Source organism: Monodon monoceros, unplaced genomic scaffold (genome assembly GCF_005190385.1).
Source record: "Monodon monoceros isolate NGI ecotype Baffin Bay Population unplaced genomic scaffold, NGI_Narwhal_1 Super_Scaffold_12, whole genome shotgun sequence".
Lineage (NCBI taxonomy): Eukaryota > Metazoa > Chordata > Mammalia > Artiodactyla > Monodontidae > Monodon > Monodon monoceros.
This window is the reverse complement of record NW_021703768.1, coordinates 719,326-732,790: the sequence shown is the minus strand read 5'-3', so window position 1 is coordinate 732,790 and position 13,465 is coordinate 719,326. Positions and strand designations below refer to the sequence as shown.

Here is a 13,465-nt window from a genome sequence, read left to right as displayed (position 1 = left end):
CCAGACCTCCAAATCCTGGGTCCACCTGGTGTGGCTGAGTTAGCAGGACCAGTGACGCAGTGCAGGCCAGGGGTTCACCCAGGACACATGGCTACCAGAAGAGACCCTAGGACAGAAAGGGGCTGAGGCTTCCCTCAAGTGAGCCCAGAGGTGCACCTGCCCTTGGTGCTGGGGCTTCCCGGCCTCCGGACCCTACAGTGCAGGCTGGTGTGCAATTTGGAGCTGGGAAGAGATAGTGGCCCAGCTGTCCCCTTGTCCCTATGTGCTCAGCCAGCCCCTGACTCATGCCAGGGGGTGGTGGCGTCCTCCCTTCCCTGCCCACCCCCCAGTGTTGCTGTATATACCAGGTTTAGCCAGTAAGTTCTGGCCTTGGGAATGTCCCCCAGCCTCATGTGCACATGATAAAAATAGAAACATTCAGGGCTTCCCTAGTGGCGCAGTGGTTGAGGGTCCGCCTGCCGATGCAGGAGACATGGGTTCGTGCCCTGGTCCGGGAGGATCCCACATGGCCCGCGTACCAAAAAAAAAAAAGAATAGAAACATTCAGATTCAAAGACTCCTGGTGTTTGAAGTGCCGTAACCCCGGGGGGTCTATGCCGAAAGCCCCTTGCTGGGTCTGGGAGGGAGACATGGGGAGGGGGCAATGCAGGAGCCCCCAAGATGCTGGCCCCACTTCACCACCTGCAAACCAGCCACTGAGCAGTGGGGCTGCTGGGGGCCCGCAGGGAAGCCCAGAGACGCCCAGCCTGGCAGTTGGGGCAGGAGGAGCCAGCAACAGGGCTTCCCGGGCAGCCCAGCGTTTAGGACTCCGTGCTGCCACTGCAGGGGCACGGGTTCCACCCCCGGTCAGGGAAGTAAGACCCCACAAAACGTGCGGCACAGCCAAAAAGTAAACTAAATAGATGAGAGAGAGAGAGAGAAGCCAGCAGGGCACCGGGGGACCTGCAGCCGCTGCCCCGCAGCCAGAGCGTCGCGTCGTGGGCTGTGCGTGGCCCTGCAGCCGCTGCCCCCGTCACCTCCCCTCACTCGGGCTGCTCTCCGGGGCCCCTGGCTGCAGTGTCCTCTGCCCTCCACGCCAGGCTCACTCCTTCCCTGAGCCTCCACCAGCCCTTGCTCACGGCAACATCCCTTCCTTGTCCTCGGGGAGGCCCGTCCAGATCACCCACCGACAACTCCCCCTGGCCTCGCGCTTCCCCCGGCCTTCACCTGTGTACCTGGCTGTCCCGGGGTCTGTGCTGCCCCAGGAGTGAGACCGACCCGGGAAACAGGAGCCCCTTGCCTGCCACCTGCTGGGCCCAACTGCTCGGAAGACGCCTCCCGGGAGGCAGAGCTGGCGCTGCTGGGTGCCCGGAAGCCATGGCTCAGGCTCAGCCAGCCCCGTGTCCTCTGGATGGGCCTGGGCGGCTGCCTCAGGATACGAAGTGCTGCTGCGTGTGGGTCCTCCTAGGACGTGGCCCCATCCCCTCGGACCTTCTCTGTCCACCCACCTGCCTGGGTGGGGCCCATATTTAGCTGTGGTCAAGGTTCTCAGGGGCCGGCTACGGGATGTGCTGTGTCCCCCAGAAGGCGTGTCAGGTCCCAGCCCCCAGGACCTGCAAGTGTGCCCTGATTGGGAAGTAGGGTCTTTGCAGGTGTAACTAAGGTGAGCACAGCAGGTGCAGCCCTACTGTAGTATGACTGTGTTCTCGTAGGAAGAGGAAGCAGAGACCCAGGAAGGAGGAGGCCCTGTGCCGACGGGCAGAGTCCGGAGCGATGCAGCTGCCAGGCCAGAAGTGCCCCGGTGGCCGGCCTGAGGCCCAGAGACCGGCAGGGGTTCCACCCAGAGTCGCAGAGTCTGCTGAGCCCTGGATTTCAGCCGCAGGCCCCAGACTGTGGGAGACCCCGTTTCCCTGTGGACAAGCACAGCTCCGACGCCACCTGCCCGGTCCTCCCAACTCTGGGTGCTTGGCGGGCGCCTGCCGGGGCATTCCAGAGCCCTCAGCCACTGGCCGAGCCCAGCCTCCGCCACGTCCCAGGGCTCAGCACAGACCCTGCCACCTGGGGGCAGGCCCGCAGTGGCCGTGCCAGGATCCCCGCAGCCTGTGCTTCACCTGCCTGGCCCCACGTTCCCTCCACCCATCGGGCCCCCCGCGCCCCTGTGGACTGGGTCTCAGCCCTGTATCCGCAGGGTCTCACGGGGACGGCCAGCCCTCTTCTCGGGCCCCTGCCCCAGGCACCCTGTCCACATCGTGAGACCACTGACCTTGCCATCCAGGGCCCCACGGAGCCCACAGCAGCTGCCGTGGACGCTGCCCGGCCCCCAGCGGCCCCTCCAGAGCAACTTGAGAACCCCAAGGTCAAGGTCACATCCAGTCGTTCCTTGGTGCTTGCGCTCTGGTTCCAGGGGCTTGATGAAGGGCGCGGGCTCTTCTTCCTTCTTATAAACACGCTCTGGGCTGAGCCGACATCTCTCTCCCACCATGAGTCCAGGGAGGTGGTGAAAGGCTGCCCCGCCCACCTGTCCAGGCCCCCAGCCCTGGGTCTCCCCTGCCGTCACCGTCCCCACAGCCTTGGGAGCTGGAAGAAGACCTCTCACCCGTCACCTGGCCTCTGCGGGCGCCCCCCCCGCCCCCCCCCCCCCCCCCCCCCGGTCCCCCCCCCCCCCTCCAACCCCACCCCATCTGTGGATGGTGCTACTGGCTCCCCACCCCTCCCCAGCACGCCCCCCTTCAGACCTCACGGCCTCACACAGAGGCAGCACTGCCCACCACGGCCACACTGCGGCCAGGCGACCCCTCCAACGGCGCTGACCGCTTCAGGGATCCCCCAGAGCAAACAGCAACCGGCCGCCCCACGCGTCCCCAGGGTCCCTCCTCGGCTGGGGGTCCCAGGAACCCACCCCACCCTTCCTCCCCAAGGACCCTGAGCCTCCCTTGCCGTGGGGCCCTGGATGGGTGATGAGAGGAGAGCAGGAGGGGAGTGGAAGACGGCCAGCCTCAGTCCTCTGCTCGGGCCACAGTGACCAGCAAGACCCTCAGTGTGACCTTGTGGACATCCCACAGACCGTGGCTGCAGCACCGGCTCTGCCCAGGGCCCGGGTCTGGTGGGAGTCACAGGGGAGGCCAGTGGCCAACGGCCGAGTCTCCACTGATACCCCTCCCGGCTCCTGGAGCCCCAGAACAGGACGCGAGGAATGAGTGACATCAGGAAAGGTGAGCAGTTCCTGTGACGCTGGGGCAGGGCCTGACCCCACTCTGGATGTCAGCCTCAGTCGGCCAGCTCAGAAGACCGGGCAGAGGTACGGCCCCCGGCCCAAGCACCAGCAGGCACCCCGGGTCCAGCCAATGCCACCCGACTGATGAGGTCTGCCCAGGAGATGGAAGTGGGGGCCTGGGGGGAACCTAGGAAGTGGTAGGGTCACGGGTCTCTACAGAGGGGTTTCCACTGGAGCCTAGAGATGGCAGCTACCCGAGAGCACACCCCCCGCCCTGGGAAGGGGGCTCTGGTGGCCAGGTGGGCAGCTGGACCCTGGACCTTAGGAGGCCTGGGCAGTGGGGACAAGGGTGTTAGCAGGGGGCCGTCTCTGACCTGGCCACTTGGCAGGACATCAAGGACCCTCCCACCATACGATGCCCTGGGCTCACAGCTGGTACCCCATTGCCGCTGGCCCCGGGTCATGCCTGCTGGCCGGCCAGCAGGGTCCACCGGGCAGGGCTCAGCTGGCCACGGTGCTGGTTGACGCCCAGGGCTGGGGAGGAGCCAGGAGCCAGGGTGGCCATGGGGACCGGACAGAGGTTGACTCTGTCCTCTGAACACCGAACCTCCATGGCCCTGCCGGCGGGACAGGCGCCCAGGGAGGGCCCTCGTCCAGCTCCCACTTCCCACTAACACAGGGCCTGACCCGGCCCAGTGACCCGAGAAGGAAAACCCCCAGCCCCGGCCCCTCCCTCCTTTGGCATCTGAGGGTCTCGGCGGCCCAGCCCCCGAGGGGGCCCGGCACCCCCGGCTACAGCCAGCCACCCCGTCCCACGCAGAGTGCCGGGCGGATGGCCAGAGCCAGGCTTGAGCCCGGCCAGCAGTGCTGGGTCACCGTGTCCAGCCCTCTGACTGTGTTCCCAGACGGACCCCAGCCTGCACCTCTGGCCCCAGAGGCGAGAGCGGGCAGCCTCCACAGTGAAGGCCAGGCCGATCCCGCTGTGGGGCCTGGTGCAGGCGGCAGGGCGGCGGGGCAGCAGCAGGGGTTGCTTCTGGAGACACTTCGCTTCAGAGGCGGAGCTCTGCCCGTGATGCCCCTTCCTGTTCAGTCCCGTTCTCACACGCCCGGGTCCCACCAGCCGCCTGGAGGGGCTGCGGGCACAGGTGGCCATCTCTCCTGGCCTGGCCACTGCCCCACTGCCCCAGGTGTGCGTGTGACGCCAGCTGTTACAACACCAATGTCATCGCACCAGAGGAGCCCATGAGTCACTGCCCCACAGCAGGGCTGCACCCAAATCCTCCCGAACAAAGGCCCTTGGTCCCCACGGCCCCGGCCCCCGCCCCCGCCGGGTCTGCCCGCGTGCACCACAAGACACTCCGGCAGACGCACCGAGGGGCAGGCACGCTAATGGCGGCACACACAGGCACAGGTGTGGGAGTTGCCAATACCCAGGCGGGCTCCCCAGCCTGTGTCCACCCAGCTCCAGGCCCTGGGCAGTGGCCCTTCCCCACCCGGCATCCATGGCTGTGCGGCCACCAGCCCGACTGTCCAGCACGAAAGCCTCCCCAGCTGGACCAATGCCAGCGGGTCTCCCCAGTGCCAAGGATCCTGACCGTGGCTGTTCCTGAGCTCAGGGACTGGCCAGCCAGGGTCTCCAGCCACCGAGGCCTGGACACCTGCTCTGTATTCACTCCCGAGGGTCCTGGTGATTCAGCTCTGCCAAGAAAGCCCAGGCAGGCCGCAGGGCGGAGAGAGAGGACACTCAGAGACCCCCACACGCGTCATCCAGACACCAGGGACCATGGGAGGCTCCACTTGGACCACAGGTCAGGGCGGAGCTCCCAGAGTCACCACCGTAGCCACCACTGGGACACGCAGGGTCAGCACGGCGGGCCCAGGTACGTGCAGACCCAGGGAGAGGTGCACAGCCGCACAGAGGACACGTCCACCCAGGTCCCAACGGGCCCCCTGCACTCCCCACACCCACACACCCTCGGGCCGTTTTGGGTCCTTGGCCCAGGTCACAGGAGTCAGAGGGTCTGGGCTGGCTAAGGACAGGGGCCCCGGTGGGGAGAGGCAGCCCAAGGGGCCCTTGGAGCAGATCCCTGCGCCCAGCCCAGGCCTAGCCTGAGGGGACGAAGTCACACCGAGCTGGGCACCGGCCACAGGCGGCCGCAAAGGGCTGCAGGGGGCCGGCGTGTCCTGGCCACACCCTGAGGGCCTCCCCCTCCCCGGAACCCCAGCCCAGGCCATGTGGGCAGCCTGTCCTGCTGGCCTCAGCCCTACCCTGTCCCATCCGCAGCCCGCAGAGGGGACCAGGGGCCACCCCTGCCCCTGCCAGCTCCTGCGGGGCGGAGTGGGGGGAAGGGAGGGGGGCTGACAGCTGCGCCCGGACCTGAGAGAACTTCGAACTGCCCTGAGCCAGAGACCCACATTCTTGTCTGCAGTGAAACTGGACAGCAGGCCGAGGGTGCTGACCTGGCTCTGGCCCAACTTGGACACACCTGCCCCCAGCACCCCAGGGCTGCCTCAGCCTCGGGGCCAGGAGGGGCAGTCAGCAGCAGCCCGGCTGTGGCCGGGGACCAGGGCTTGGGAAGCCAGGGCTGGAGTGCTCCCAGGAGGAAGTGTCCTCCCTCACGGGAGCCCCTAGCACAGCAAGTCCCCAGGCCCGGCTGCAGGCAGAAGGGTCAGCCAGAGGTTCTGGGAACTGAGCCTAGAAGGGCCAACGGGGTCAGCCTAGCACCTGCCGCTGCTTCAGAGCAGGGCTCGGAGTCAGGGCTCAAGCTGAGGCCGCCCAGCGCTGTGCTGGCCACCCCAAAGCCCAGCTCCAAACCCAGAGTCCAGGACAGGGAAAAGAGCCCCGTCCCCAGGCCCCCAACCCGGAACCCCCGGTGAGCCCGAGGGGCAAGAGCTGCTACAACCCACCCCAGGAGCCCCTGCTCAGACTGGGTGGGTGTGACTGTAAGGGCCCAGGGCCCAGGGAGCTTAGCAAACACCCCAGTTTGGGTCCAGCTTCAGGAGATGACGGGGCTGAGAGAAAAGGATGCTGCTGGGTCCAGGGCGGGGCCTTTGGGGGCCTCACCCTGCACTGGCCACTTGTCCGCACTGGGAGCACAGCCTGCGTCTTTGAGGGCCACCCCAGCTCGTGCCCCTGGACCCGCCTATAGCAGCCACTGCCGCCCACCCCAGCCCCCCATGTCTTTGCTCCGGCTCTCCCAGCGCCAGGGCCCAGCTGGACACGGCACATTCCAAGGGAATTAGAGCTAAGTGGTTAATGACCTCCCATTAGGGGCAGAAACCGGGAGGAAGAAGAGACAGACGGGAAGTGTGGAGTCCGGCGCCGGGCGCGGGCCCTCCGGCCCTCGCCACCTGCCTGCAGAAGCCCTGGGCGGCCGGCTTGTCCGTCCTCTCCATCTCTCTTCTCCTCGTCTCCTGTCTCCCGTCTGTCGCCCCAGCAGGGCCTGGCCCCGACCTCTGTCATCACAGCCCCTGGCAGGTCTGGGTGAGGTGAGACCTGCCCCCTCCCGGGCCGGGCGGGGTGGGGGGACCGGCCGGTGTTGAAGGACAGTCAGGAGAGCCCCGGGGGCGGGGGGGCGGGTGGTCTGGTCCCACCAGTCACCGCCTCAGTGAGCCCTGTACATGGGTGGGAACACAGACTGGTGCCTGCGGCCAAGCTGGGCTCCATACAGCAGTGTCAGGAGGCCTGGGCTCCTCGGCCCACACAGGACCTCGGTGCCAGGGGTGTGGGGGGCGGCCCGCAGCCTCCCCCGACCTCCCAACAGAGACCCCAGTGTGCCACTCACGCCTCCCCCTTGCAGGCGGTGGGAACATCCCTCTCAGACCAGGCCGGCGGCGCCATGAAGCCGAGAACCGCCCCCAGACCCGGGGCCCCTGATGCCACCCAGGGGGAGCGGGGAGAGAGGTGGGGACGGGTCAGTGGCCACGCCCGCCGCTGCACGCACTGGTGCCCTCCCGGCACCAGAGCTTTCCTGCCTCATTACCCAGCGGGCTGCAGGGAGGGTCTGGCGGACTCCACTCCCCACGCCAACCCGAGCTGGCAGACGGACACCCGAGCCCCTGCCCTTCCCTGCTCAGCCTTGGAGACGGGTCTCCGGGCCCCCCTGCGGCGGAGCTGATCCCCCACCCCCAAGCCCCAGTCATGGGCGGAGGGGCCAGGTGTGGCCGCCCACCCAGGGCCCAGGTGCCAACCAGCGATGGTATCTCGGCAGCTCTGCAGAGACCCGGACATCCACAACCAATTTACATTCTTTCGTCTGAGCTTGAGTGGTGCGGGCAGGGGCCGAATCCACAGGACCCACAGGCAGGGCCTCAGCCGCCTGTCCAGGCCACTCTGACCCTGTTGCCGGGGGCAGGGGGCAGCCGCCAAGGAGAAGGTGGTGAGAAGTAAGGTCCCTGGGGGAATGAGGGACGCTGAGGACACCCGGGCCGCGGGGACACCGTCCGCGTCTGGAGGGTGTGAGGCTGGCGGCCAGCACACCTGTCTGCTCCCCACCAGCCCCACGGGGGGCCCCGCCTCGCCCTCTGCTCCCCGACACGCACTGTGCCACTCACCAGCCTCGAGGTCTCCCAGGCCCTGTGAGTGTCCACGGGCTGCTACCCTCTGAGGCTGGGGCGGTCCCAGGCCATGGGCAGGGCCAAGCGGCGGCCTGAACAGACACCTGTCCTTGTCATCAAGGTAAACGTGGCCCCTGGCAGGCACAGGGGCCGTGGGGGGCGCACCCCGGCTGCCAGGGTGCTCGGCCGGAAGCTCCACCTCCAGGGCCAAGCCCGCGCCCGCACCCATGGGTGTCCTGAGGCCACTCCACGGCTGCTTCTGCCCCCGCCCTCCCCCACCCCTACAACGCCGCAGCGACCAGGCGACAGGAAGGGCTGGGGGCTCTTTATTGCTGTGACCCCAGGTTTACCGGAGGGCAGCAGGGTGAGGGTTGCGGCAGCTCCCCCGCAGCCCGTCGGCCCCTCACGTGCCCAGAAGCAGGCCGGAGAAGCTGGAGCTGCTCTGGACGGTGAGGGCTGCGCCGGAGCCATTGTCCACAAAGACGGAGGTGTACTGTCCCGCCTGCAGACACCCACAGTGGACGTTACCACCCACAGGGCCCGGCTGCCGGCCAGGCGACACCCGGCCCGGGCAGCTTGGAGGCCCAGGACTGCCCCCCGCCCCCGCACTGCCCCCCCGCCCCCCGGCCTCACCTGCAGCTGCAGCAGCCCCTGCACGTGCACCGTGAAGACCCTGCCGCCGCTCTCCAGGCCGGAGATGGCCTCCAGGGACCTGGACGCGGGGCCGCAGGGGTGAGGGCACAGTGGCCGTGGGGTGGCGTGGCGTGGCGTGGCGTGGCGTGGCGTGGGGTGGGGTGGGGCGCGCCCCCCCGTGGCCCCCCCCCGCGGGCCCCCCCCCCCCCGCTGGCGCCCAGAGACTCGCGTGCTCCTGCCCTGGTGCTCACTGCAGTTCTCTGTGTTCAGGGGAGCCCCCCTCTGTGGGCAAGATGGTTCCCGTGCCCCTCAGGACGCCCCCACGACCCCCAGGAGGGCCCACTCACGTGTGGCGATGGCACAGGGACTCGATGCAGACCAGCACACGCACTGTGTCCCGGGCCCGCAGCCGGGCCCTGCCCTGCAGCTCCCTGGGGTCTGCGGAGACAGGCCAGGTCTGCAGCACCTTCAGGGAGGACGGAGCAGGGGGGGGCAGGGGCTGGGGGGCTTCAGGGCACACTGCGGGTTGGGGAGGGTGGGCGTGAGGACCCGTCCAGCCCCCAGGGGAGTCGGGGTGCGAGCAGGAGACGCCTCTGCAATAGGACCTGGGCCTGGGGCACACCCGGAAGGCCAGCCCCCACGCCCCACATGCACCCTGGCCCGGCCCCGCTCACCCACGTGCAGGTTAGCAAAGAATTGGAAGATGGCAGTGACCGGGGCCGTGAACCGACCGGAGGCCAGGCTCAGGCCAGACCCCCGCAGGAAGGCACCCTGGGCAGCGGGCTGAAAGGACAGCAGGGGGGTGCGGGCTACAGAGTCTGAATCCTCACCTTCCACACCCAGCCTGGCGGAGGCGCCTGAGACCAACAGCCCCCAACCCAAAGAGGCCCCAGGTGGGCAAGGCAGAGGGCTGACCCGTGCATCTGCACCCACCCAGGCCTCTGGGCACAGATCGGGGCCCCAAGGACCTCCAGAGGGGAGGGTGTGCCTGCCCCTGACCACCCCGGACCCCACCGCGAGCCTCGGCGGGGCGTGCGTGGGCCTGGGGTCGCCCGGCCCTGCTGGGGCCTGAGCACCCACAGTGGAAGCCCCCGGGCTGCCCCCCACGCCCACTCACGGCCTGGAAGCCCTGCAGCTCCACCAGCGTCCTCTTGTCCACCAGCACCGGGCCCTTCAGCCGACAGTGGAAGGCCTCGGACACCAGCCACCTCCCCGTCCCCTCGGGCAGCGGGGGGCCCAGCGGCGCTGAGGACCGACGCTCGGTAGCCTCTGTGGGGACAGGGTGGAGGGGCGGCTCGGCTCAGCTTGGGGTACCCCCAGGGTGACCTCCTGAGCCTCGGGAGAAGAGTGGGCGGGGGGTGCCTACCCTTCAGCATCCCCTGAAACTCCCGGAGCACAGCCTCCTGGGCCACTTCCGCACCGGGGGGTCCTGGGGGGCCAGGGGGGCCTCGCTGTGGGGGAGCAGGAGAAAATGAGGATAGTGGTGGGACCCACAGCCATCCCCATCCTGGGCTTAGACCCCGGGGCTCACCGACTTCTTGTCCTGGCCTCGGCACCGTTTCTTTGAGGCCCCGTCATCGGGGCGCCGGACGAAGTTCAGCCATGTCATGTGGGCATCTGTGAACTCAGGCCCTGAGGCCTCAGGCAGCTGAAGGGTCAGAGGACAGGGCTAGAGTGCTGACCACCAGGCCCCGCTGGGCCCTGCCCCACTGCCCCCAGGGGAGAACAGGGAACTGCGGGGCCCTGGGCAGACACAAGGAAGATGGCAACGGGGCACCACAGGCCACCCCCAGGACTCAGGCCAGGGCCTGACGTCCAGGAGCCTCGGGTCTGCTGCTGTGTTGCAGCAACCGTTCCCAAGCAGACAGGCACACCCGTGTGCACATGGGGCCGGGCCCCACACGTCCTGACAGGGGCCCAGCCCCGGCTGAGAAAGGCAGTGGTGGGCAGGAGTGAGTTCTCCAGAGCCGTGTGAGGCTGGGGGCAGTGGGCAAGGTCCCGCTCTGTGCTGGGCATCGGGTGTGCCAGCTGGCAGCCCAGGATCGGACCCTGCAAGCCCCCCTCCTACGCCCAGTTTCTGCAGCAGGGCAGCAGGAGAGGCAGGGGCACGCCCAGCCCCAACGTCAGAGAACGAGACAGCGTGCCAGGGGAGGGGCATGTGCCGGGAGCTCGGTCCCTCTCTGCATCCAGGTCTGTGTGCCAGCCTCACACAGAGGTCCCTGAAGTGGCCAGGAGCGCAGCAGACTCTGGTCTGGCAGGAGAGAGCCACTGCCACGAGGCCAGTGGAGCCCTGGCTACTCCTGGAGAGCCGTCCAGGCAGGCACGAAGAGGGGTCCTGGCCAAGGTCCGGTCCAGCGGTCAGCCTCCAGCGCCAAACACGACGAAGGCCCAGGCTCCCAGGGCAGGCCTTTACCCTGGGGAGCTGGGAGGGGCCCGCCAGGGAAGGGAGAGGAGCCAGGAACTTCCGAACGTTCCGGGTCCTCACTTCTGCTGTCCGCCTGTTTCTCTGGCCGCCTCAGACCCGAGCCGTGTTGGAGGACCCGGGGTGGGCAGGTGGGGGAGGAGCCCAGCCCCAGCAGGAAGAGCCGGGCTCCTGACGCCTGGGGAGGGCCGTCTTGTGGCAGGGGTGGCGTGGCCAGGGACACCCCCCCTATCTGCCCCCAGACTGCCCTGCCCTGGCTCTGGAGGGGCAGGCCGGGCAGGAACTGTCCCCAAGGACACCTCCCCCAGGAGCCTGGCTCAAGAGTTTGCATGCCTCTGCCCCAGAACCTGCTGGCAGCCCACTTCCCTGGCAGCAGGGCCCGAGGAGGACTCTCTCCTCAGCCTACCCAGCTGGAAAACGGCGCCTCCGGCTCCAATGGGGCCGTGTGGGCCGAGAGCAGCCGGGGTGGCCGCCAAGGAGACGCCCTCGGGAGGCGGGAGGCCAGGATCAAAGGCTCGAGGGCTGGCAGGGGGCCTGGCCCAGCAACTGCCGCTTCACTCCAGCGGCCACCAGGCCTGCGCTGCTGGGGTCAGCTCTAAGATCCCTTCAGGGAGCCCCAGCCCAAGAGGGTGGAACCCTAGGGCTGAGGCAGGTACAAGAAGCTCCTCTCAGAGGGCCGGGGGCCTCCCAGGCCTGGAGCACGTCCCATGCCAGAGGCCGTAAGGGGTGCTGGCTGCCCAGCAGCGCGTCAGGCAGAGGCTAGCCTTGGCCTCACCGGCGGCGGGAGTTGGGGCACCCCGGGTTGCAGCAGGGGCTCTGAACTGGCTGCCCAAAGCACCTCCCCCATTTGCAGTCACACCGAATGGCAGCAGGTTGCTCAGGGCATGATGGTCCCTGGGGCTTCAAAGGGTTCAATGTAGCCCACTGGGAAGCCCCTCCACGTCCCCACCCCTCCCCAGGCCCAGAGAGGGTCCTCGAGGCCGGCCCGATCCACACTGCTCCCCGACGGGGAGGGGAGGCCTGGAGAGTCCAGCGGGCAGAGCCTGCAGGTGGGAGGAAGGCGCCCACGTAAGCCCAGACCCTGCATACCTTGGGGAAGCCCAGTAGCCCCTCGCTGCTGGACGTGGTGGCGTTGGGGGCTGCGGGGTGCTGGCCGGGCTTCCGTGGCCTCTTGGGCTCCCGCCGGGCCCTCACGCCCCCATGGAGCGTGAGCTGTGGCCAGAGGAGGGCCGCGGCGGCCGCCCAGACCCAGCGCATGTTGGCTGCCGGGTCGGCTGCGGCGGCTCAGTGATGTGAGCCCAGGTGCCTGAAGGCACTCAGAGCCCCGGCGCGGGAGCACAGCCCAGAGGGCTGCCCGGCCACCACTGTTGCATGTCTGCGCGGGATGAGCTGGGCTAGCAAGGGAAGCGGGAGGACACACCCCTGTCCCCCCAGGTCCCCTCGTGAGCAGTGCCCTTGCCGCCCCGCGCTGCCGCCAAATAAACCCTCCCCTCCTCCCCAGAGCTGGCGGACTCCAAGGGGGAGGGCTCACCGGTGACCCGGGGCGATGATGGGGGCGGAACCCACACTGCTACTGCCCAAGGGGCGAGGCTGCCTCCACCCGGCCCCTTCAGGGCGGGGCCCCGAAGCCACGGGCGGGACGCACTCCATCACAGCCCCTCAGCTGCCTCGTACAACCCCTCTCCTCACCACCTCTCCCGGATCCTGACCCCTCTGGCTCCGCTGCAGGGCCCCCACCCTAGGGTCCTGGTGCTGCCACAGGCACTGGCCCCACTCCCGGGAAGAGCAGGGTCTGGAAGCAGGACAGCTGACCCACTGGGCTCCCAGCCTGTCCCAGCCTTGGTGACCTGGGGTGAGCGGGGCCAGCAGGGGAGACTGGTTGACCTCGGAGGAAAGCTGTGGCACATAGCTGCCCCAGAGCCTTTCTGCCCCCTCCTCTTCTTGGGGCACAGGGCCCACCCTTACTGAGGGGCTGCCCTCAATTCAGCCGGGCCCCTTGGGCTCTCCAGTCCCCAGGACTGTCCCCCCAGTAGCTGTGCACAGCCAGACGAGCCAGCAGAGGAGAGCAAGTGACAGTGGGCGGGTCCCCAGGGGGAGCTGGGGCCCTTCCTCACCTCTGGGCTGCAGGCAGCAAGACGGCTGTAGCCAGGTGGCACCCACAGGCTCCAGTGGAGGCCCGGGTGGAGGCTCGATGCCTAAGGCAGGACCCCCATGGCCAGCCACCCCTCGGCTGGTGCAGCCCGGGGCTACGGGCCGTCAGAGCTGTGGCTGGCCGTCAAGGACCTGCTGCCTGCAGCCCAGCCTTGAGGAAGGTGGCACAGCTCACTACCCTGGAGGGCAGCACAGGGGACCCTCCAGACACCCCCCCCCCGCAACGGGCAGACTCCAGGAGGAACAACGGGGAAGGAGACCCCGGCCCCAGGCCATGTCCACAGTCGGCAGCTACAGGCAGAGCCGCCCCAGACACAAGCTGGGGGGGGACAACGTGAGGAGCATCTGCCCGAGGACACCTGGCCCCTCCCTCCTGGCTCAGGTGGAGGTGCTCACCTCCCAGGACGGCAGCGGCCGGCCCCAGTGACTCCTGAACTCACTGTGGGGGTCGAGTGTCCGGGTGCTGAGCCCAGGTCTCAAGGAGGTCATGGTACAGAAGGCTGCGCTGC

The 13,465-nt window shown here is 68.5% G+C and overlaps 1 protein-coding gene across 1 annotated transcript; it reads right to left on the bottom strand.

Moving 5' to 3' along the window:
- Positions 1-8,062: 8,062 nt before the first annotated feature.
- On the bottom strand, positions 8,063-12,129 carry C1QTNF12 (C1q and TNF related 12). Its single transcript, XM_029218198.1, has 8 exons — positions 11,895-12,129; positions 9,915-10,031; positions 9,750-9,834; positions 9,501-9,652; positions 9,058-9,166; positions 8,731-8,821; positions 8,384-8,462; positions 8,063-8,252 (listed from the first exon to the last, which is right to left on the bottom strand). Exons 1-8 carry the CDS (start codon positions 12,060-12,062, stop codon positions 8,154-8,156), a joined length of 900 nt encoding a protein of 299 aa, XP_029074031.1. The 5' UTR covers positions 12,063-12,129; the 3' UTR covers positions 8,063-8,153.
- Between the last annotated feature and the right edge of the window lie 1,336 nt (positions 12,130-13,465).

Bases quoted from the DNA above. Each gene is read 5' to 3' on its own strand.
- C1QTNF12 (XM_029218198.1), bottom strand. From the start codon at position 12,062: ATGCGCTGGGTCTGGGCGGCCGCCGCGGCCCTCCTCTGGCCACAGCTC. The intron at 8,822-9,057 runs GTGAGCGGGGCC...CTGTCTCCGCAG, and splicing joins CTTTGCTAACCTGCACGTGG to ACCCCAGGGAGCTGCAGGGC. The intron at 8,253-8,383 runs GTGAGGCCGGGG...GGGTGTCTGCAG, and splicing joins AGGGGCTGCTGCAGCTGCAG to GCGGGACAGTACACCTCCGT.